This window comes from Syngnathoides biaculeatus, chromosome 22 (genome assembly GCF_019802595.1).
Source record: "Syngnathoides biaculeatus isolate LvHL_M chromosome 22, ASM1980259v1, whole genome shotgun sequence".
NCBI classification, from domain to species: Eukaryota; Metazoa; Chordata; class Actinopteri; order Syngnathiformes; family Syngnathidae; genus Syngnathoides; species Syngnathoides biaculeatus.
Window position 1 is genome coordinate 1,922,757 of NC_084661.1, and position 24,354 is coordinate 1,947,110.

Here is a 24,354-nt window from a genome sequence, read left to right on the forward strand (position 1 = left end):
GTGCTTGAAGTTATTATTTCTCTGTTAAGCTTCATTACCGGCAAGGAAACGTGCAGTCATCATTGCGATGCATAAAACAGGCTTTACAGGCAAAAATATTGCTGCTAGTAAGATTGCACCTAAATCAACGATGTCAAGAACATCAAGAACTTCAGGGAGACTGCTTCAATTGCTATGAAGAAGGCTTCACGATGCCCAAGAAAGTCCAACAAACTAAAGTTCATTCAGCTGCGCGATCGGGTCACCACCACTGTGAAGCTTGCTCAGGAATGGTAGCAAGCAGGTGTGAGTGCATCTGCACACACGGTGAGGCAAACACTTTTTTGAGGGTGTCCTGGTATCAAGAAGGGCACCAAAGAAGCTACTTCTCTCCACAAAAAAAAACTTCAGGGACAGATGGATATTATGCAAAAGATACAGGGATTTAACTGGTGATGACTGAGGTAAAGTCATTTTCTTTGATAAATCCCCTTTTCCGATTATTAGGGGCATCTGGGGAAAAAAGCTTGCCCGTAGAAGAAAAGGTGAGCGCCATCATCTGTCCTGTGTCATCCTGAGACCCTTCATGTGTGCAGTTGCTTCTCAGCCAAGGGACTGGACTCACTCACAATTTTTCCAAAAAACTAACCCTAACCCTGAATAAAGAATGTTTCCAAAACATCCCTCAAGAGCAACGTCTCCCACACATCCACAAACTGTTTGGTGATGAACAATTCCATTTCTAGCATGATGGAGCACCTTGCCATTAGGCAAAACCAATAAGTACGTGGCTCAGAGAGGAAAACATCGACATTTTGGACCCATGGGCAAGAAACTCCCCAGACCTTAATCCCATTGAGAGCTAGTTGTGGATCCTCAAGAGGCGGGCGGGCAAACAAAAAACAACAAATTCTGACAGACTCCAAGCATTGGTTATGCAAAAATGGGCTGCCATCAGTCAAGATGTGGCCTAGAAGTTAATTGACCCGCATGGTAGGGTGAATCGCAGAGGTCTTGAAAAAAAAGGGCAGCACTGCAAATATTGATTCTTTGCATAAATTTAATTTAGTTGTCAATAAAAGCCTTCGACACTTGTAAAATTATTGTAGTTATACTTCAGTATGTCACAATAACTGACATTAAACAAGATCTAAAAACACAGAAGCAGCAAACATTGTGGAAACCAATACAGCAGTTGTCATTCTCAAAACATTTAGGCACGACTTTATGTTCATCCCAAACACAAAGCAAAATTTCGTCTCGCATCCCTTAAAGTTTGGAATCTCTCACCGCTTCTTTTTTGTCTTTTCATTAATTAATGACTACAACTACTAATTTTAAAACTGTTTGTAATGTAATATTTCTGTCATTTCAACAAATTGAACATAATTGAACTTGACTTTTACTACCATTATTTTCATTATATTTTAAGTGGTACATAAATGACTAGAAAATGTGTCCGTTTTGCAAAATGCAGAATGGCATTTTAATTGTGACTTAAGATTGGCAAAAATATATATATATTGTCTCACTCATGTCAAAATGTTTTTATTCATCCAAAAACTTTTTTTAAAAAATGGTAATTTAATATAAATGACTTTTTGACACAGTAGTTCCTATATGCAAAATAATGCACCTGGATCTAAGTTTCACTTCTATACTTCAGCCAGTATTACATATAATAATCTACTCCTAAAATGTATGGATCGATTGCATCGTAGTGGTTTACATCTGCATCATGATGCATCTAAGACTTATTTCTCTACCCTTTCTATACATACATGCATTTTTTTAGTCATTACATTAACAAAATTACCTTTGAATTAGTATTCTGTGTTTTGCTTTGTTTTTATCATCTGCTATTTTCCAGGTGATGCTGAGGGTGAAGGAGTCTGAGGTCCAATACTTAAAGCAGGAAATCAACTCTTTGAAAGATGAACTCCAAGCTGCACAGAGAGTATGTCTTTATTTTCAATTTCTATTAGTCTTTCTCAACCTGACTCGTGATGGAAACTTGACTTGGTTTGAAATGCCAAACATCTTTTTAGGACAAAAAATATGCAACAGATAAGTACAAAGACATCTACACAGAGCTGAGCATCGTCAAGGCCAAAGCCGAGCGGGACCTCGGCCGGCTCAGAGACCAACTGCAGCTGGCTCATGAGGCACTTGGTGAACCATCGCTGGAAGAAGTGGACAGAGGAGGATATGGTAGAGAAAAACATATTGCTTATTTCAGATATTTAGTCAGAGGCGTTCGTGCTACATTATACTGTAAAACAGATAATGATAATTTCTTGTGAATGATACGCTCTCAAGTGTAACCCCCAAAATCAACCACATACAAATCAGGAGAACAATTCAACTTCAAAAACGAGGAAAACCATTCTACAGTGAAGAAAATAAGTATTTGAACACCCAGCTATATTGCAAGCTCTCCCATTTACAAATCATGGAGGGGTCTGAAATTTTCATCTTTGGTGCATGTCCACTGTGAGAGAATCTAAAAAGAAAAGTCCAGAAATCACAATGTGTGTTTTTTTTAACGATTTATTTGTGTTCTACAGCTGGAAATAAGGAATATTTATGTTAATATTTGATACAGTAGGCTTTGTTTGCAATCACAGAGGTCAAACGTTTCCCTTAGTTGTTTACAAGGTTTGCACACACTGCAAGAGGGATTTTGGCCCACTCCTCCCCATTGATCTTTTCTAGGTCAGACAGGTTTCTGGTCTGTCGCTGAGAAACACGGCGTTTCAGCTCCCTCCAAAGATTTTCTATTGGATTTTGGTCTGGAGACTGGCTAGATCACGGCAGAACCTTGATATGCTTCTTACGGAGCCAGTCCTTAGTTTTTGTTTCGGGTCATTGTCATGTTGAAAGACCCAGCCACGACCCATCTTCAATGCTCTGACTGAGGGAAAGAGGTTGTTCCCCAAAATCTAACAATACATGGCCGCAGTCATACTCTCCTTAATACAGCACAGTCGTCCTGTCCCATGTGCGGAAAAACACCCGCAAAGCATAATGATACCATCTTCATGCTTCACATTAGGGATGGAACTCATCATTCGTCTTCCTCCGAACACGGTTAGTGGAATTATGACCAAAAAGATCCATTTCTGTCTCATCTGACCACAAAACTTTCTCCCATGACTCCTCTGTATCATCCAAATGGACATTGGCAAACTTAAGACGGGCCTTTACATGTGCTGGTTTAATTAGGGGAACCTTCTCTCCCATGCATGATTTGAAACCATGACGTCTTGGTGTGTTATTAAAAGTATTAAGTAAAAGTCCATCCATCGGCACCCACAACGCCATCATGATTTTTGAGTGACTCGTCAAAATTTACAGTATTGTATACAGTATTCACTCGTGATATCGCAGTTCACCTCTTGCAAATTCAATGCATTGCAGATTTTTTTTTCCCCATTTACATATCACAATTCGCTATATCATAGGATTTTAAATGGATGCTCAATATTTTGGTGTGGTAAAATAAATGCTTCGTGTTTTTTCACTTCACAAGGCATTACGTCGAAAATTATGCAATGTTTTGGAGAAATTCTTGCCTTAACCCTAACCCTTGTTGTAACTTAAGCATTGACCACAGCCACATTCCATATATAGGTAGCATTTTTTCCTTTCATTATTTCTATTTTCCCTCACAGACATCATGAAGTCCAAAAGCAACCCTGATATCCTAAAAATGGCAGCTGCTGCAGCCAAACGTTCAGAACGCACCATGAGGTCAAAGGTGAGTTTTCGGTTATTCAGTTGCTCATCCCATAATTGTCATAATTGTGATTCAGGATGCCTTCTGGAAGTCACACTTTATGTCTACATTAAATTGCTCAAAAAGTAGGTGGGTGATTCCAGTAAAGGAACAGCTGTCTCCTACTGCCATCTACTGGCTGGAATGGCTGCATGTAGTTTGCGACAGCATAGCCACCTAGCCCTCTGAGCTGCTTTTTTTATTCATCGTATGACTCGGTTATTGTGCCAGGTTAATGGTATAACTCCATTAAAAGTGTGTTGCCAGGTTAACGCCAAAGAAATTTAAAGCAGGTTAACACCAAAGCCATCTAACGCGCACTTCATGGTCTCTTTTCCCCCTTCTGTCCCCAGTCTGTGAGTCGTGACATGCCCTGGGACAGTTAGTGTTGCTGAGGACGTGTAGGCCTCCCTCCCCTTTAGGTACGAAGTGTTTTGAGTACATCCTCTTGTCCTCCACCATGAAAGCACCAGACAGATTTGAGTCACGCCTTTACATTCCAGTGCACAAATAATCACTGCATAAATGCATGCTGGTTAAGAACACCATTGTGGAGGACTGTATGTGTGTCTGTGTCTTCTGCAGATGAATGACCTTTTTGTAATGGCTTATTAGCAGATTTGCATTTTATGAATGACTTTTATGCAGTGCCTCTGTGGTCCCTAAGACTACATACACTAGTTTGTGGGTGTTCATGGCTAGCCAAAAGGCAGAGCAACTAGTGTAGACAGAACAACCAGCATTTTGACTTATTAAAGACTTTGTGGCTTGGGTAGATGTTAGGGTTGAGCCATTCCTTTTAAAACATTTTCTTTAAATGGAACAGAAAATGGATGGAAGTAATTAAAGAACAGCTTCTCTTGTAATGTGGATGCAGATTGGTTAATCAAAGATTTTTAGAATGGAAAATGAAAGCAAGCTGTCGCTAGTACGGACAAATATACTGTACCTTTCCATCTGTATCATGAATGAGAGCTGAAGTACCGTATTTTCCAGTCGATAAGCCGCTACTTTTTTCAGGTGGCATGAGCCCTGCAGCCTATTTTCCAATGCGGTTAAATGTTTTTTTTCCACTAGCAGCTGTGAGTTTGAAGCTCCACTGTCATGCCTATAAACATGCTAAAATAGATATTGTACTGAAAAATACATATAACATTATTCACAAATGTTTTTTTCACTAGCAGCTGTGAGTTTGAAGCTCCACTGTCATGCCTATAAACATGCTAAAATAGATATTGTACTGAAAAATACATATAACATTATTCACTTCAATGTCTATACGAAAAAATAAATATGAGCGGAGAGCGTGTCATCCATGCGCAAAGTTGCGGAAGTCTCATTTGATGACCAAGTGGTCGGCATATTGCCTGCAATGTCATCAGCAGATGTTACACCGGGACATTTGCCATTGAAAACGCGTAGAGGCAACTTGCTATGAAACACGGAAGCTCTTTTCAAAGAGAGCATCTCAGAATTGGGCAACTTGCTATGAAACACGGAAGCTCTTTTCAAAGAAGAGAACATCTCACAATCGAGTGAAATGAACGGGGCAATATTACCCTTTCATTTCAAGCCATATTTTGATGATATGCATATCACTTCTAACAACAGGATCCCCGACAGTATGTAGCGTACTCAGGAAGACCCATGCCGGGCAGAGTGGGAGAGCTCCTTTCTCCTCCCACACGCGGCCAAAACGTCTCCACGTTGGGCCCAACGCAGAAGCAATCGCCGCCAAGCAAGCTGTTGCTGGTGGGCAAGCCAACGCGGAAGCAGTCGGCGGTGACGCGACGCGCAAAGTGGGGTGTCCAGACACCGGCCGGTGGCCGCTGGGGGTAGAGCTCAGCCAACCCCCCACCCCCGCAGCCGATTCACCTATGCGTCAGGGCTAACGCCGGGCCTGGCCGTGCGGCAATCCACAAGGCCATGCGGAGACCGTCCTCCCTCGGCTGCTGCACTTTAGCCATCCACGCTCACATCGACAGATTTTGGCATGCATTTTGGCTAACATGAAGGAACAACGATCTAGCTTCCAGCAGATAAAATATAAACTGACGAGCAGGCCTGAGTGCACTGCTCCTGTTAACGTCACTTTCTGCTGCACTCAAAACAAATCCCTCGAGGATTTTAATGGCGGGAGTTACAAAATGGCATATACGTCAAAATCAAATTTTCTGGTGAAAAAATGGATGAGTCCATTCCGGCTGCCTTTTTTTCATTAATAACATACTAAAAATCATGCATTCAATGACAGTGGACCTTTAAGTACAACAAAAACTTGTTCAAATGAAATGGTTCAAAAATGGCCATTCACTACAATGTACTTGTTTGGGGATGTGCATAGCCTTCAAATGTGTAGAAGACGGAAAGTTTAATTTCAGCGGGTGTAGAATAATCTCTACCTCAATTGGCTGTAAACAAAGAAGAATCTACCTCAATTGGCTGTAGAAGAATCATCTACCTCAATTGCCCATAGAAAAAGAGGGCCCTGAAAGGGGAGGTGCTTATTTGAAGTAAATTAGTGTCACCAGGATTTGAATTTGAAATGCCACAGAAAATAGGATTTGAAATTGAAATCTAAAGTCATATTTTCAATAGTTGCTACAATTCGCCATCTGAAATTCAACCGGCGACAATTTACTGTCTGAAATTAGTATGTGATGTCACATGAGTAAGAATTCATAACTGCAATTGGCTGGGTGTTCGGTTCTGACCTGAAGTAAGCCTGCCTGGTGGCACAGACGGTGAATTTTACAAAGTATGTAAATAAACATTTACAAAGTTTTTCTGTGTGAATATATAATTTTTACAACGTACGAGTGTGTATGGTATATGCGGCGCTAATAATGAGTGGTTGCAGAGTCTGGATCGGTGCGCATTGTCGTCCAGAAAATACGATAAATGGCTGCTTTTTAAACTCTGAAAAATAACATGCATATGAAGCCACAAATATTTTTTTGTAGACAAACCCTTCTGTAAAATTATGGTTGAAAAGAAATGACACTGAAACATTATTCCAAAAACCCACAAGTGAAGCCCCACTTCAAACATCTGAAAAATATATTTTCTACATTTGAGTGGACTTTGCTGACCACCATTTGAGTGTTAGAAAGAAACTTGAGACATGTCAGTTCAGAAAAGGCCTTCATCTTTTCCAGGATAACTGTGCCCCAGTTCACAATGTTGTGTTGGAGTGGTTCGACAAGTTTGGTGTAGAAACACTAGTTTTGAATACGTATCCTATTGATGTAACATCCATCCATTCATTTTGTACACTGCTTATCCTCACTAGGGTGATGGGTATGCTGCAGTCGATCCCAGCTATCTTCAAGCAGGGGGCGGGGTACACAAAAAGTCGATCCCAGCTATCTTCAAGCAGGGGGCGGGGTACCGCAGAGCACATATAAACAAACATTCGCACTCATTCTTACCCACTGACAATTTCTCTTCAATTACTTACCGTCCATGTTTTTGAGATGTAGGAGAAAACTGGTGTGAGAAAACTCACCCGCGGGCGGGTAGAGCATGCAAACTTCACACAGGCAAGACCTGATTTGAACCCGGGTTCTCAGAAATGAGGCAGATGTGCTAACCAAACATCAATCATACCGCCTCTGCTGATATAATATTATACAGTATACCTATTTTTCCTTTGTTTTTGGTCAAATTAAAAGATTTGGCCACCAACTTTTACAGACTCAACTGTGCTTTTGAGGGGGAAACTCTTTACATTAAAATGTCTAACTGGCAAAGAAGTGTACAATCAAGACTTAATATTTTTCCATAATATTTATTTCCTTATCTTTCAACCCAACAGAGTCTAAAGGAAGGACTGACACCTGAGCAAAGACTCCACCTGTTTGAAAATAAGGATACTAAGGAGTTCTGAATGTGATGTCACCTCCACTTACCTTGCTGCATGCTTAATAGTTCACTATTTAGCTCTGACTTATTTGATAACACTACACACACTGGTCACAAAAGTAACATGTATTATTAAAGGACACATGGTATGAAGTTTGGATTTGACATTTAGAATTTGCATTCCATGCACTTCGGTTAACTGTGACAATTTTTGTATCTTTTTTTTTTTTGCTGTCGTTGTCTTACTGTAAATATTGTTTTTAATTGACCATCTGCCATGCGTACACTAAAACTATTACTGTGTAAGCTACTGTTTTAACTCCTAGACTGTTGCGAGCCAGAATGTGATGTTCAAACGGCGCAGCATTTTTGACAAATACATTTATAAAACGTGGGAATGGCTCCAGTGTTCAGGTCTGCAATGAAATGCTGTTATCAGCACAGATGGAAGTGGGAAAAAAAGTGTAGATTTACATTTTCAAACAATCTATCATGTTGCTCGGTCATCTGACTTCAAAGTAGCAGCATAGATGTTCTGTGCCATTTTTGGAAAGACTGCAGCTGAATTCACACGGTTATGAGGTTCTCGGCACTAAAATTGATACATGTTCAATTTTATATATAGGTTTTTGTTTTTTGCTCTAAATTTATTGATCCAGCTGTTTAGAAGTTGGTTGTGGTTGTAGTTTTGTTCAGTGACCGTGTATTTATTTAAATGGTTGGGATTTTTCTTTCACATTCCCCTACCTCTGTACTCTATTGTAAATGTAAACCAAATACACATTCATCAACTGCTTACAGGTTTATTAGCAATAAATATTTTTGCACCCTTTATGACTACATTGTGTAGCCTTTTTTTTAAATATTTATAAATATGTAACCCTTCCCAGATTCACTTTTTCTGATGAACCAGGACAAATATTGTAATGTTTTTTTTTTCCAGTTGTGACTCAATTTAGGTCAGCAAAAAATTATTTATAGTTTGTATGCACCAGTCTGTCTCTTATGATGTGAGAGAAAAATTGGGTGGACAAACATTGAAAAACGGAAATGCAGCTTGAGTTGATCTTAATACTTCACTAAAACTACATTTACTCTAAAGATTTCTGTGATTTCGCAGCTAAATGAAAATGTGACTATTAACGACTAACAAAGTAGCATTGAAAGGTAATGGAAATTGAGATGACAATACTCACTATATTCAATTGATTTTAAATAGCTAAAAGAAGCTTGAAACACTTTGCTTCCCTGGTGCAGTCTTCATTTTATTTTTTAAGTTTTTTTTTTTTTTGTCCCGCAGTCGCAATAGACAATTCTGACCAATGTATATTTAACCGAATGTTTTGCAGGGATTTTTTTTTTTTTTTTGTCGAACTGAAATTTTCGTGCACGTTGTGTCACAATACTGCCCACCGTTGCATTTACGGTTTCTACATAAAATGCCAAAATGTCCATTTTATTTTATTTTATTGTGGAAGGCACGTCCGGAAATTTAAGATGTAGGAAACAACTTAGCCCTGTGGTCATGAGTGATCCTGGAGATTCTAAGGTCCTATTTTATTTTTTTTTTTATTCGCGGCTTTCTCCATTTATAATTTGGTTTTGAAAGTAAATATGAAACCTTGAAGGAGATGCGGGGTGGAAGTCTTTTTCAGCTGGTCGTTTAAAAGACGAAGATCCCTCGCGCCCGGGTAAGTTTGAGCAGCTTCCTTCGTAAAGCGCGTTACCTCCGCTCTGTCTTTGTTTCACCTAGTTGGGCCTTCCCCTGAAACATGCAGTGCTCTGAAACACGTTGCCGGACTCAAAGGAAATTATTTCGAGACTTTAAAAACGAAAGTCGTTGGTTATGTATCCCTGTTACGAGTGAAGTTCTTCATGTTCACACCCATTTATATACGCTTTTTAATTCGGGATAGGTGTTTATTGATAATTCCAGTTCAACAAGCCGTTATAAACCGTTCTCCGTATCACGAAGTTAATAGCACAGTGACTTCATCTACGACGGTGTAGCAATAAAAGTTGTCATTTCAGTAAACCTTCCTGGCTATGGTCTGGGCACGCATCGCCGAAATTAATGTTGCTCGTTGTATATCGCTTTCAGGGCTAAAACTGTTGTATACCTCATGATGTTCTGTCATTATTTCAAACAATGATAAACTGCCGATTAGTAAACGTAGTTCAGCGTAGCTGGGCCTAGCTATCTTACGTTAGCCGTAGCTACACTCTAGCCATCGAGTTGGCATACCTGACTTGTCAACGTTGGTAAGTTTTCACCCGCTTCCAAGGAAATTTGATGTTTAACCCAAGTACGTCCCTTTAAACATTCGGTGACGTTTGAGACGAAAATGTAAAACGTGCACGTTTGGTGATCTCGTGTCTTTAAATATCATCGATATTCTCCTACACGTCAGTTTCTTATGTGTCAGCGTAATGTTTATGACAAATTTCCATCTTCAACGGTCCACACAGTTAAAGATATAGCAACATTATTAATTTAAATTCAAAGTTTAATTATTAAGTGCGGACTCAAAAGAATAGTTATGGTATTGTATGTGGTAAGGTTACCCCATGTTTATATAGAAAATAGATTAGCGACTGGGAGTGTGTTGAAGATTTTTTTCGTTTTTTTTTTTTTTTTTTTTTTTTTTTTTTGGTGAGGGTGTTTTTAATTCTGTTGATTAAAAAAAAAAAAAAAAAATCTGTTACACAACTTTGTGTGTTGCAGTTGCCATGGAGCAACCACCAGGGAGCTTGGATGATTTACAACCTCAGGACCTCTCCCATTCAAGTATATCCAGTGTGATTGACCTGACCAGGAAAGGCAGCCTGAGTTTCATGTCCTGCGATGTCCATCACCTGGTTCAGAGTCCGGACTGGCATTCAAACTCTGGATTACCCGCATCCTCAGAGACCACCACCTCCAATGCCTCACACCAATCAGCAGATCAAATTCAACCAGACAATGCCTTGTCCCACACCACAGTGACCCTATCTTATGTGAGCAGGTCTCACATTTTCTCAGCATCTCAGCCTTTAACTGGTTTGCCACCTATCAGCAAGTTCTCCCTCCTTCCCTCTTGTGATGGTGAGAAAGGGCTCAGGGGGACCACCTATACAATAAACCAGCATTACTTGGAACATATTGACACACCAGTGGACCTAGCAACCAAGGCTTTTCATTCGTCCTCGAAGACTCCAGAGATTGATAAAGAATGTCGACCACAGCAACAATGTGAATTAATTGGGCCAGTAAATCCGAGCACGACTATCAGAGAGGAACACATTATTCCAGCAAGAGTGGAATACACTGAAGTGTTGGAAAATGGCCAAGATGAGAGCCGGTCGAGTTTAGGTGTGGGTCCCGAATTTTCCCCAGCGACTGACACAGCTGTCCTAAAGAAGAATGAGCGGAAGGGAATATCTGAGATGCTGCTACAATTATCTAAAAAAGAGGAACCCGTGGTTGTCCAGAATGAAGTGGGTGAAACACTGTTGTGCTCACTGACCAGGGACTATAAAAGCCCTCTAAAAGACCCCATGTCTCCCTCTACTACCTCACTGGGTGATGTCGAGGATGTGTTCATGCTGCCCCAAGCCACCACCTCGCCAAGCGAGGACCACTCTTTTCAGGCAGATGAGGTTGTATGGGATGACTCAATTACAGAAGCTGTCATTCAGCTCAGGTCTGAGAATGGCAACACCGGCACAAGTTTTGATTCATGCAATGAAAACAGGCAGCTTGTTCACACAAGAAAGCCAGAGCTGAAGCCTTTGGTAGACTTGACCGAGGTTGGTTGTTCGTCAGGAATTTCAGAGGACAGACCCAAAACTGTTACCCCTCAGATGAATGGCAATGTTAGCGTTCTTCAGCAAGCACTAACCAAAAGAAAGTTACCAATGCGGTCCAATAGGGGGGTTCGCTTGCAATCATTTGTTATGAATTTAAATGCAAGCAGTTATAAAGTATCGGGATGCATTAACACAAATTTAAACTCTTCCAAAAGGACACCTCAGGACTCTTATACAAGTCCAATGAGTATTGACACAGTGTCTGATGGAAAAAGGAGAAGCAGAGTGAAAGCAAAACAAAAAGGAGTACCTCGAAACAAAAAAGAAAAAAAAAACATACTTAAAACTAATCAATGCAAAAACACTACCTCTAATTGTGTTAATAAATCAAAAAAGATGAATAGCAAAAACCCCAAGTTTACAAAGAGTGTGCCAGATGATGTTGCCTACCCTGGACATTTGCTAGAGATGAGTCCTGTGAGGTCAAAGAAAAGACTGTGTTCCGCGTCAAATTCTCATTTTAAGAAATCAAAGGAGCTTCCTGTACAATATGAGCGGTTGATGGAAACAAATCGAGCCAGATGTTCCCCACCAGCACTTAAAAAATCTCCAAAGAAAATCACACTTTCTGCAAAAGGCCCACAAATATTGCAAGCTGCAAAGACAAAGGTGTCTGGCACTCCCAAGAGGCAACGGAAGAAGTATAACCCTGGGCCATTTACTTCCTTCTTCGCTCCCAAGGAGCCTGAGATCAAATTAAAGTACATCCACTACAAGGAGGAGAAAAAGGACTTTAGGTTTGATAATTTCTCCCCTTTCATCCGTATGCATCACCAGCAGTCATCAACATCACTATGCACTGTAGTAAACTACCCAGAAGAGGCCAGAACGCAGCACAAAAAGGGCCAGAGAGAGCTACAGGATCAAAGCAGTAGCTTTATTTCTGGAACTGTACCCAGCAGTTCCTGTCTCCAGCTGGGCCGGGCATCCACTCAGGGTCAGTACCAGGGCTCCCACGTATGTTGCCTGTGCGGAGTCTCTGCTAATGCCATGGACTTGGGGGATCTCCATGGTCCCTATTATCCTGAAGGATACCGGCCGATCACCAAAACACCAACACGTTCCCCAGACCTGAAAGGTGACAAGGATGAATACAGTGATTCAGATTCTTCATCTTGTAGTGTTGGGGGCAGGGAGAGGAAACATGCTGCTCTACCCTTATCCTCTAAGGACAGCCTAGCGAATCAGTGTTGGCAAAAAGGCCTCCCACCAAGCCGCCAGAGAAAAGCTGACAACACCGGCAGCCCTGCAGGAAATCATGCACGTTCAGAAATGTGGCCAACAGATGTGGAAGACTGGTACAGCCCACCGGTGTTGCCCTTCGAGCCTTGTGAGTACTGGCTCCACGAAGACTGTGGCATCTGGGCAAATGGTGTGTTCTTGGTGAAGGGCAGAGTCTATGGCCTGGAGGAATCTGTCAAAGTGGCCAAGGAGACGGTAAAAACGACAATTTAGAATTTAAGACTGTAATGTCATTGTTACAAAAGATAATGTCTTACTGTGTCATAGTTTTCTGAAATTAGGCTTATTGTCGACAGCATAAGTCTCTCTTGTGCTGGGTGACTGAAGACTGTTAAGAAGCCTTGTATTTAGCTCTCCAGTCTACCGTTTATCCTCACTAGGGTTGCAGGCGTGCTAGAGCTTATCTAAGCTATCTTTAAGCGAGAGGCAGGCTACACCTTGAACTGGTCCCCAGCCAGTTGTAGGGCAGGGTTAGAAAAACAAAACAACCATTCACACTCATATTCATCAATCAACCTACATGGGATGTGGGAGGAAACCTCAGTGCCCGGAGAAAACACACGCAGGCACGGGGAGTACATGCAAATTCCATACAGGTGAGATGGGGATTTGAACCCTGGACCTCAAAACTGTGGGGCAAATGCGCCACCCACTTCTTCCCTTTCAAAATTATATCATCCTTAAAACTTGAGTTTAAATGTCTTATGTCAAACCAGTTTACATAAAGGATTTGAGTGTAGGTAAAATGCTGAAAATGAAATGATCATATTATAAGTTTCTTTTTATTTGGAATTTATTTTATTTTTTTAATAATTTGCTAATAATTGGGCATTATCGCACACTCCTCATGTCCAGCTATACCAACGTAAATGAGAAGTTTTCAATTTGATCCAAGTAGCAATTCTCATCTAAAGCTGCAGAGTCAGCGCCAACCAAGAGACCTTTTAAACATCTTTTCTCCAAATCATGTTTTATCAGGTGAAACAATGGTTAAAAAAAAAAAAAAAAATCCTGAAGTGCATTACTGCTCTTCTGCTTCAGACAGTCTGCTTGAAATGGTTCATCTCGAGCTATATCCGCACTTAAGGTTCAGTTAAAAGATGGAAAATGGAACCCTTATGCGGAGGAACACAGGAATTAAGCAGCCGTGAGATAATTCAAGATCATTTTTATTTGTACTGGAAATGAGTATAAAATTGTACTGTAGGGTTGGGTGCTGTGAGTGTGAGATGCTGGGGTGCTGCACTGCCATAACTATTGTACACGTTGCCAGGCTCCCACGGCTATCTTACGCACCGCACTTCCAGTAAAATCATACCTAATAGGCATCCTCTGCACGTGCTCCTAAGTACGGGTGGTCGTAACCTTCCTACGTTGGAACTCTGATATTGACTGTAGTGGGGAATCCCATACAGTAGAACCTGTGTTAAACAAACCTCGACATAATGGGGGACAGACCAATCTCCAAAAATAGTTTACATTCCTCACTTGATCTGCCATTGACGAAGTTGTCTGTTTCATAAATGGCTGCTGCTGTTTACTGGGGCTGTGGTGCTGTATCAGCAGAGATTTTCCCCCCCTATGGCTCGCAGTGCTATGAGCTACATGAGTTCGGAATTGCGGTTTCTATAATCCTTGTTTTTACAGAAGCAGGTGTTTGGCCTACTGGCCAAGCCCAGCACCTGGTAGGTATTCTTTGGTGCGCTCGCATCCAAGTACTCAGGCTCAGAAAATGGGAGGATGGATGGATGGATCCAGTCAACTGGATTTCAATGCGTTGGCATTCAATCAAAGTGATTGCATTAAGAGATGGTGGCTATGCAGTGATGAAAGTCCTCTGGATTTTCGTGGAATTCCGGATTTTTTAATTTTCATGGAAATTGCTTAGGAAAATTGAGGAAAAATTGGCTAAAATTAATCCAGATATTAGTTGACAACATTGAACGAATATGTTTTTGAGTTCGTTGTTTTGCTTTCACGAGTGTAGCCATGTTGAGGCACTAACACTAGTAACAGTAACACCACTCCCCTCGCAATCTCTCAAGACGTCACTTATTTTGTGTGGTCTTGACATTAATTTACGTGTTTATTCCTTAAACGTTAACTAAACAAGCCTGCTTCAAAACAACCGGCATTCTCCCAGAAACAGGAAATGCAAGTTAACCGTACTGAGCATGTGCGAAAGCGCATGTTCAGAACTGCTTCACATAATGCAAGCGCATTTACGTCGAAAGTCATCAACATCATGAGCCATGTCAAAGGAAATTTAGTTACACCAGGCAGGGGTGCTCTTTGTGTTGATCGCGAGGCAGTGTGACGGCGTTTTTAAAAAAAAAAAAAACCAAATAAACATGAGACTGTCATCCACCTCGTCGCTTGATTCAGATGTGGCCAATGTGTCGAGCGCATGCACATAAAGGTGCGTTCTATCAAGCCGGCCTATTTACGGCAGTCCCATGGTGCGTGTCCCCCCCCCCCCCCCAACAACAATACGTCACGATTGTGGACAGGAATGTTTGAATGTATCGTTAGTTTGTTGCCACGAAAGCGATTATGTTGAGCTAAACTTTCAGCATCATTATATTGCTGCTATAGACCGTTCATGTTTATTCCTTGACAGACCAGTGCATTTAACTTTTCTTCAAATCAAGTTTGTCAGATCAATAATTTATTGCTGAAAAATTTTAAATACCGTTTTATGTCATGTTCTACTAATATCAGTTGAAATTGGAAATGATCATTTCTGAGTTTTAAATTTTATTTTCCATTATAGTTATGTATTTATTTTATATTTAATTTACAGTCATGTTATATTAATCCAATAAGTTATTTTAAGGCCATCCCTAATCACACCCGCAACTATCTGCGAGCATGACACCCGTGCATTTTTCAAACGTGAGTGACTGTATCAAATATAATAAAGGCAACTCATACTAATTAGTATTACTAGATCTATATCTAAGACAGTGAGCAATGTGGTCAAGTGTATCAGTACAATGCGACGTAACAAGTTTGAAACTTAAACGTTAATAGTAATTACTCCAGATCAACTTCTTTAACATGTTTTGCTGTACGGTGTAGAAATTCTAGGATATATTTTCATCTATATTCTATATCCATACTATAATATGTGTAATGTGAGGTAAAGGACAATTTTAGATGTCTTTTCACTGAATAGTTCACTTAATTCATTTGTCTTGAGATAAGATGGCATATTTTAATGGCAAATATGATTTTGTGCTATCCAGTGGTAAGGGAATGGGGGTGCAAAAAAATCTGTTCTTGGCCCTTGGGGAACTTCTGCCCAATTTTTTGGGGGGGTCAGGACTTAGAAATTTTACTTTCAATTGTCTGAATTGTGTTCACAAATATTACCAGAATGCACCACAGCCATCCATTTTTTTTTCAAAAATTTCCCGGGGGGGCATGAGGGTTGATGGGGTTATGGATAAAAATGTGTGCCTTTCATGTACACACACACACACACACACACACACACACACGTACTCACATCTTAATTGCCCATCTAGTGTACTAGTGTAAAATAAGAAGTTAATGACCAACCTTGTCAAACCTCTTTTAGTTCAGCAATGAGCAAGGAGAATGTAGCCAAACCTCCCACTGTCATTGTGCACAAGGGCGTTACACTTGGGTAACTTTTGGATTTTTTTTGTAGCTCCTAGAATTAGAAATTAGTCAGAAATTGTCAATTGTGGCTTATTGAAGTTTATTTGCTTGTTCTGATTACCTTTTAGTTTTGCACATTTTGCTCCCAGTTTCACTTGCATGTTTGAATACATTACAAAAGGCATCCGTTTTTTGAATATGAAGACACACTAATGAAAACTTTTGTGTGTATGTGCAGATGTGCTCGGCCTGCTCAGCCCCAGGTGCAACGCTAGGCTGCTTCTTCAAAGGTTGTCCCAGCAAATACCACTACAGGTGTGCTCTAGAGGCAGGTAAGGTCACACTACATGATATACAGTAATTTCCGGCCTATGAACCTGAGACTTTTTTCACTTCTCTTTCAATCCTGCGGTTTATCCGGTGATGCGCCTAATTTGTTAATTTTTTCTAACGGCTGCAAGGGGGCACTTGAGCGGAAAAGGTAAGTGTGAGACTGGTGGAATATATGTGGCGAGGAAGTGACTTTTACGGGTCCGGCCCTGTTAGCTCTGCTCTATCGTGTTACTGCCGTGTCTCAGTGATTTTGTGGTATGTTTTTTTTTTTAACCGGCCCTGTTAGCGCGGCGTTATCCTTAGCGCGGCGCTGGCGTTAAGTGTACCATCTTTCTTTATTAATATCTCGTGTTTCAATGTAAGTTTCAATGTGAGCGCTTGCGGCTTTTACACAGCTGCGGCGTATGTTTGTACCAAATGATATTTCCTTTAAAAATGTAGTGGGTGAGGTTTATGACCAGGTCCGCTCTGTAGGGCGGGAATTATGTTATTAGAAACCAGGGGTTGGGGGTGACTTCATTAATACGACTTGACACAAGTCACCAATTTTCTGACTTGTTTGTCTTTAACTTAAAAACGACTGGACTTAGATTTAAAATGTGACCTGACAAATCTTTCTTGTTCACAGTAGAACATAACCATTTTCAACTATTTTTCTGTCTATGCCAAAAACAACACCACAGATCTTAACTGTCCACTTCAGCCACCTGCCATGTCGTAATATCTTAAAGCCCAGGTGTCACACCTATAAGCATTCTAAAATAGATATTGTAATGAAAAATACATATAACATTATTCACTTCAATGTCTATACGAAAAAAATGTGAGCGGAGAGCGCATCATCCATGCGCAAAGCGGTCGCCTTATTGGCTGCGTCCTCCATCCGTGACGTCACCCAGACATTCACAAATGAAAACATGCGGTGCACCCTAACTATGGGAGACAAACGCACCCCGTCTGACACGGAACCTCTTTTCGAACACCACATAACCTAGTGAAGTTACCGGGGCAATTTTACACTTTTGTTTCGAGCCCTCGGGGCAATATTACACTATTGTTTCGAGGCATATTCAGATGATATGCGATCACGGCCAAACCTCATCGCCGTCCGATCCACTTCCGCGGCGGAGATGAGTCATCGCGGCTCATCGCAACCAGCCGGTGTGGCTTATGATGGAGCTGAGCCGGCCTGCTTTAGGGGGGTGCTCACAGACGCCGCAATACTGAGCAACACAGTCGAGCCGGGGTGCTTTATGCTCGCACGCGGCTGAGTGATGCATTCTCGGCTGGGTTCTTCAGAGCCCTCCCCCCCGATCCCAAAGCCCGACGCGCAGCCTTCGCAGAAGCAGTGACCGCCAAACGCGGCGCCTCAGCCAGTGTAGCTGATTTTCTGCGCCGTGGTGGCATATAATGGAGCTGAGTGCTGATTTTAGGGGTATGTTCAAAGCCGCCACAGTACTTGTTGAACACCGTCGGGCCGGGGCGCATTACTGCCTACCTGTTATTTGGAACCAATGAAGCTCTCGTCCTCTGCACGCGTGCAATCCATTTTTCACAACAAACCGGGTCACTTGCAAACTTATGAAGGCCAAATCCATTCTCCCGAGTGTTCAAGCAATGTCCAGCAATGCATTGAGCCGGCATTTTGGCCAACACGAAGGAACAACGAGCTACCTTCCCGGAGGTAAAACTAATGGAAACAAACGAGTCCACTAGGGGGCGCCTCTGTCCTGTACGTCACATCCTGCTTCTTCTCGTCACATCCTGCTGCTTCTCAAAAAAATCCCCGAGAGGATTTTCATGGCGGGAGTTACAAAAAGCTGTATACGTCAAAATCATGTTTTGTGGTGGGGAAAAAAAAACACATGGGACCATATTGGCTATGGGTTTTTCATTAATATATCTACCAAAAATCATCCATTTCATGACAGTCGCATCATCATTAAAACTATTTACCCTGTTTTCACAATTGCTATGACATTGTTAAACCATCAAACCTTACCCAGCTAGCAGGAGGCGGGGTAGACCCTGAACTGCTAGCCTGCCAGTCACAGGGCACATCAGACAGTCACACTTACACCTAAGGGCAATGTGGAATCTTTATGCAATGCATGTTTTTGGAATTTGGGAGGAAACTGGAGTAACAGGAGAAAAGGCATGGGGGCAACATGTAAACTCCACACTGGCATGACGGGGATTTAAACCCCAGTCCTCAGAACTGTTGACACCAACGCTCTACAGCTGCTCCACTGTGCTGCCAATAAAAATGTAAATTTGTGCAAATATAGTGTGCTTAGATGATTTAATTATTTTTTTTTTTCTTCATATCCACTATTTAGTTTTACAGCCCTTTTTGGTGGTAAAACTTCAGTTTATAGTAGCTCTTAGTTTTGCTTTTAAATATCTATTGTTCTGTAACTTTTCTTACATATTGTGTACAGTGAAGTGCCCCAACAGCTCATGTAATTTGCTGTCACAAGTTAATTTGTTCAACTGTACCATTGTACAGATTTGTATTTCATGTCAACATAACTCATGTTATTTTTGTTAAGGCTGAGATTATGATGCACAACATTAACATGGCTGGGCTGTTATTCGTACTGAAGGTTTTCTTCCACTCACTTCATGTTCTGTGGGCGCTTGGCCGGCTGTTGGCACTGCATGTGTGGGCTGACTCACTTTCTCTTGTTATGCTTCCAGACTGTGTCCTCATCGAAGAAAACTTCTCCATGAAGTGTAAAAAGCACAAGGTGAGCACAAAAAAAACTCTTGATGTGGGACCTCATTAATGACATGCCAACTGTCTACTTTTTTTTTTTCTCCTTCCCCACCCCCCAGATGAAAGGTCAATTCAGAATCATGTTAAGTTTTCTATCCTATCCTAGAACAAGACATTGAAAACCCCAGTGGGGATGCACAATGATGGCAGGAGAAAAAGGCCCTCTTGGTGAGTAAAAGTGTGTGTGTGTGTGTGTGGTGTGTGTGTGTGTGTGTCCGTGTGTGTGTGTGTCCGTGTGTGTCCGTGTGTGTCTGTGTGTCTGTGTGTGTGGTGTGTGGTGTGTGTGTGTGTGTGTGTGTGTGTGGTGTGGTGTGTGTGTGCGCTACTCAATGATCAAGCATGATAGCACAGTCTTATTCAAGTGAGCAACTCTATTTATCCTCCATTCTGGGCCAATGGTGAGACCGGCTTTCATTGCAATTATAACTCGGGCGGAGCTTGATCATTGAGACGACTGCTTTCTCTTGGAAGCAGCATTTCATGCAATGCGGGGGGGGGGTGCTGTAATAGAACGACCAAGTCACAAAGCTCTACCCTCTACAGAAGTGCAAAACATATATTTATTTTAAAGTATATTGAGGATTCTTTGTGTAAATGTATGTTTATGTGCCTTGCATAACCGCATGAGCCAATATTGCACAACATAATTAACTATTAATATTTTTTGTAACTATCTGAGTTCACGTTGATAATCACTAAACACCATACAAATGAAAATGCACACCCGGGCTGTGTCACTCACGTCAGCAGATTCGTCCAATTGCAGTGAGAAACACAATCTCCAATGTCCTTCCACACTTTTTTGGTTAAGTTCTTAGCCATGGCATCACAGCGCCGTGTCCTCATTTACAGCTGCAGAGTTTTTATTGAAGATAATATTTCTGCCTTATTTTTAAAAGATCGGAACAATTGAGTCAGCTGTTCAATGGAAGCCTCTTTTACCATCTCTTTGAAGGACTTCTTGTTATTAAAGATAATGTGACTAACCCGGAAAGATGCTTCGGTGGCGGCTTTCGCTGTCAAAATATGTTGTGTGAAAAGTGACTGCTGTCTGGCTAGTTGGAATTTTAGTTCATTCATTTTTCTCATTCTCAGCTCTTTTTCGGAGAAAAGTCGATGTCGTATTTTCCATGGACAGTTTGAAAATACCGCTTCACATTTCCCTTCTTTCTTATTACAATAGTACACTGGCGGATGAGGCAAACACACTTCGAAAATGACAATGTGAAAAAAAAGTCCACCTCTCATTCACGTTTTTGTCTTCTTCTTTGCTCCAGCATCCATACTCATGTTTGGTGAGAATTCTTCAAGAAAAAAACAAGGGCTTAAAATAGGGGGAAACTCGCTGACTAGTGTGTTTTGCTGTACTAAGTGCCGTTGTTTACATATGCTCGTTGAGCTAAAGGTCAAAAAACATACGGCTGACGTCTTTTTTTGTTTTCCCCCAGCACGCCGTTGCGATCGGCCAAAACAATCGCGATTGATGCATTGAGCACCCCTGCTGTCTAATATATATCTATTATAATAAAATATATGGAGTGTCTGCCTCACTTTTTATTCATAAAATAAATTGCAAAATCATTCTGCATATATACAGTACATTTGAAATTCTTAGATTAATAATTTCTTCATCTTCATTAAAATAACTGGAAATAACAATTTAAAATGCAAATGAATAATTTCATTGGTTAAAATGATTAATTTTTTAATTGGTCAAATAAATGTTTGGGGATTGAGTTATTGTAAATAAAATAAAACAATGTTTTTAAAGAACACAATGTCATTTAATATTTATTAAATTTAAACCTTTTTTTCCTAATTCACTACATTTTACCTACAGTATTTTCTGGAGGACCACACACCAGTTGATAGGTCGCCCCCACACTGTACTGTTTTCTTTTTCTTTTCACCATACATGAGCCGCTGGTATGTTGTAAAAGTTACATATTCACACAGAAAGACTTTGTAAAAGTGCTCAAACAGAAAAGTCATTGTTTTTAATTCATCCTCATCATGTTCACTCAAACCACTCAAGTATCAGGGTTGAACATCCCCAGAAAGTCTGACATTTCATTTCAGTCTCTCAATGTCATTTTCATTTCAAGTTACCACTGAAGTTGTGGTGTATTCCTCACGTAGCAGTCCACCCTTTTAATGATTAGTGACATGAGATTCTTTCACAGTACTCTAATCATTGAAAATCCACCGAAAGAGCTTTTTTTTTTTTTTAATTTCTTTTTTTTCCCGGATTATACATAAAGGTCCCTCGTCTTTCTATTCAGTGGCACCTCACACGTCTTCAGTTTGTTCATAAAATTTCACACCAGCAGCGGGAATATAGACCAATGTGTTATGTTTTGTCTGTGCACATCCATTTAATTTGCTTTGTTTGTGTATTCACTGACAGAGATGTTTTTCGGGTATTCGAACAGAACTGAAAAGTAAAGATCACTGAAGTCACACGTCCCAGATTTTGACTGATAAAAGTTTTTTTACAACACGCTTCAAATACCGTTGATTCAAACACACACCACACACTCCAGGGCAATGAATCGGGCTCGTCTTTTAGAAGCACTTGAAAATGAGGCCTTTTCTGACCAGGATCAGAAGTGTGCTTCATTTTGGCTCAATTTTCACAATGTGTGACTTGGCTCAACTAATTTATCAGATGTGTTTTTGTTTCCCTGTTCTTCCATGCAGACATTTCGCCTGCCAAATCGTTGGGGGGCCGGCTCATCCTTTGGAATGTGTGGACCGGCACCCTTGTGATGGAGATCTTGCACCCATAAACCTTAAGGCCTCCTTTCTGGTAGACTCTCAGCTCTTAGAAACTATTTATATGAATTTTTGTTTTATTTTTTATTTTTTTCCACACAACAATCAAGCTATTTAATTCACCAAAAAAACAATGTTGTAAATATTCGATTATATTGGGTTTTATTTATTCATGAAATCTGTCATTTCGCTGCTTTTGTTGAGGTGTTTTAAGTTATTCGTAAAGCCAGTTCATCATTTAAATAAGAAGCGGCAGATGAAATGCGGAAGAGTGGAGCCACATTAGGTTCCCTTTGTTCTAAGAAATATATGCATTTATTTTTTTGTAAAACTACAGAACTATGTTCCGGTTCACATTTTTAGAGGAAAATCGTCACAGGGTGTGTTTGAATGTATCCTCCCCACGTGTATGTTTGGTGGGGTGAGCAGGAAGCACTTTTTGCAGTGTCTGCAGTATTAGTTGACCACACGCCTTCCTCTTTCATGTTCTTTGATTTTGAAAAGAATAAGAAGCTCTTAGGCCTGATTTACACTGCATGGTTCAAATGACATAATTCACTAGTACATACATTGGCTTCTGCTTTCCCCAAAAATGATTTTCTATGAATAAAAAGTATGGTAAAAATGTAGTCTTTGGTGTCCAACTCAAGGCCAGATCTGTCCCGCCACATCTTTTTACGTGGTTCGTGAAATTGAATAGTCAACTCTTATGATTCTTGCCAAAATCTTCACCAAAATGTTACCTTTATAACACAAGTATTTTGAGATATTGGATTTTTGTTACCAAGGCCCTTTTTACAGTAACTTAAACAATTGTTGGACAAACTGTTCTTCTTGTGATTTTCAAAAGTAGTTAGCCCAACATGATGAGGTGATAAGATTTGTATGGGAAATTGTAGCTACAATGTGGCCCTTTACAAAAAAAAAAAAAAGTTTCACACCCCTGACACAGTTTATCAAATATGATGCCTCATTCCAGCTGCGTCCATCCTTAAATAATTGATGACAACAGCCAGTGAAGTAATATGGAGGTTACCCTCATTTAAATCAATGGCGGCAAATAATTTTTTGTTTTCATATTGTCACTTAGTTCAGATATACATGAAATAGTAAAAAAATTTCATTGCGATTGGGCACTTGGACATGCAGTGTAATTCCAGCCATAGTTACAAGAAAATTCTTGTAATGGTCTTCAGATTTTATTTATTTTTTATCCGACTCAAAGCACTTTGGGAGCATGGCAAGGCTTCTTTATATTGTGTTGTCATTGGTTGTGAATCCAGTTGGGGAAAACAATAATTAAAAACCCTGTAAACTTATTTGTGTGTTTGTTTTTAAATACATTAAATGTTCGTAGATGAGTGCTGAAAATTTATAAATACTAAGAATTTAATACTGAATTGTTGAGATGTAGTCCTTCCAAAATTATTGTAACGACGAGGTAAATTCCTTTGTTTTTGTTGTACACTGCAGACAATTAGACTTCATCTCAAAAGATCTGAAAAAGACAACTCAGAACAGAACCCTGTTTGTTTGAAGCCACCCTGTTTTCAAATGAGCAAAAGTATTTGAACACGTTATTAATTTAACTGAATAGCGTTTGCTATTTGGTGGCATAACCCATACTTGCAATAACCGCATCAAGCCTGGCATGATTGTTGCATTCTTCAGTTGCTTTTTAGTGCCTTTTCTCCAGCCTCTTTCAGTTCTTGTTTTTTTTTTTTTTTGGGGGGGGGGGGAGCAGGGGGGGGTTCTCCAATCTGTCTCTTGCAGATTTAAAATCCATGCTCTAATGGGTTAAGGTCTGGTAATTGACTTGGCCAGTTCAAGACCGCCCACATTGTCCCCAAATGAAGTCATTTGTTATGCTGGCACTGTAGTTTGGGTTAGGAGAGACGTCAATCTTAACCCAGGATGCTTTTCGTTTCCCTTGAACACTCGACTGTCAGCGAAACACGCTAGCACTTATTGGGAAAGTACAACTTTTACGTGAGTTGTTTGTTTGTGTTTTTTGCAAGTTTCTTCATATTTATTCACCACGTGTCTCAAGAAACTTTAGTGGAATTAAGTTGAGCGTGCATCTGTTCGTACGTATGTTTTGTCTGACCTGTCAAAACGTTTTCCTCCT

The 24,354-nt window shown here is 40.5% G+C and overlaps 2 protein-coding genes across 5 annotated transcripts in view; both read left to right on the plus strand.

Moving 5' to 3' along the window:
• mprip (myosin phosphatase Rho interacting protein) overlaps positions 1 to 8,455 on the plus strand; it is an 82,572-nt gene extending 74,117 nt beyond the window's left edge. For all 3 annotated transcript variants that reach the window (XM_061809941.1, XM_061809942.1, XM_061809943.1), the window contains 4 exons: positions 1,850 to 1,936; positions 2,028 to 2,190; positions 3,654 to 3,739; positions 7,575 to 8,455. In XM_061809941.1, coding sequence (XP_061665925.1) covers positions 1,850 to 1,936; positions 2,028 to 2,190; positions 3,654 to 3,739; positions 7,575 to 7,646 — 408 coding nt within the window. In that variant the 3' untranslated portion in view covers positions 7,647 to 8,455. The remainder of the gene's footprint in view (positions 1 to 1,849; positions 1,937 to 2,027; positions 2,191 to 3,653; positions 3,740 to 7,574) is intronic.
• A 593-nt stretch (positions 8,456 to 9,048) lies between these two features.
• Positions 9,049 to 23,545, plus strand: si:dkey-94l16.4 (transcription factor 20). Of its 2 annotated transcripts, none has more exons than XM_061810761.1 (6): positions 9,049 to 9,312; positions 10,347 to 12,907; positions 16,578 to 16,671; positions 19,373 to 19,422; positions 19,558 to 19,619; positions 22,152 to 23,545. In XM_061810761.1, coding segments are annotated over exons 2-6 (2,763 nt in total). In that variant the 5' UTR covers positions 9,049 to 9,312; positions 10,347 to 10,351; the 3' UTR covers positions 22,153 to 23,545. The 2 variants fall into 2 exon arrangements, with proteins under 2 accessions (XP_061666745.1, XP_061666746.1); XM_061810762.1 differs by lacking the exon at positions 9,049 to 9,312 and adding an exon at positions 9,324 to 9,883.
• The last annotated feature ends 809 nt before the right edge of the window (positions 23,546 to 24,354 follow it).

What these genes read in the sequence shown, in the direction of transcription:
- si:dkey-94l16.4 (XM_061810761.1), top strand. Translation starts at nt 10,352, where the DNA reads ATGGAGCAACCACCAGGGAGCTTGGATGATTTACAACCTCAGGACCTC. An exon ending in CAGGTGTGCTCTAGAGGCAG is followed by an intron (nt 16,672 to 19,372) that starts GTAAGGTCACAC and finishes TTATGCTTCCAG; the next exon opens with ACTGTGTCCTCATCGAAGAA. An exon ending in TGAAGTGTAAAAAGCACAAG is followed by an intron (nt 19,423 to 19,557) that starts GTGAGCACAAAA and finishes ATCCTATCCTAG; the next exon opens with AACAAGACATTGAAAACCCC.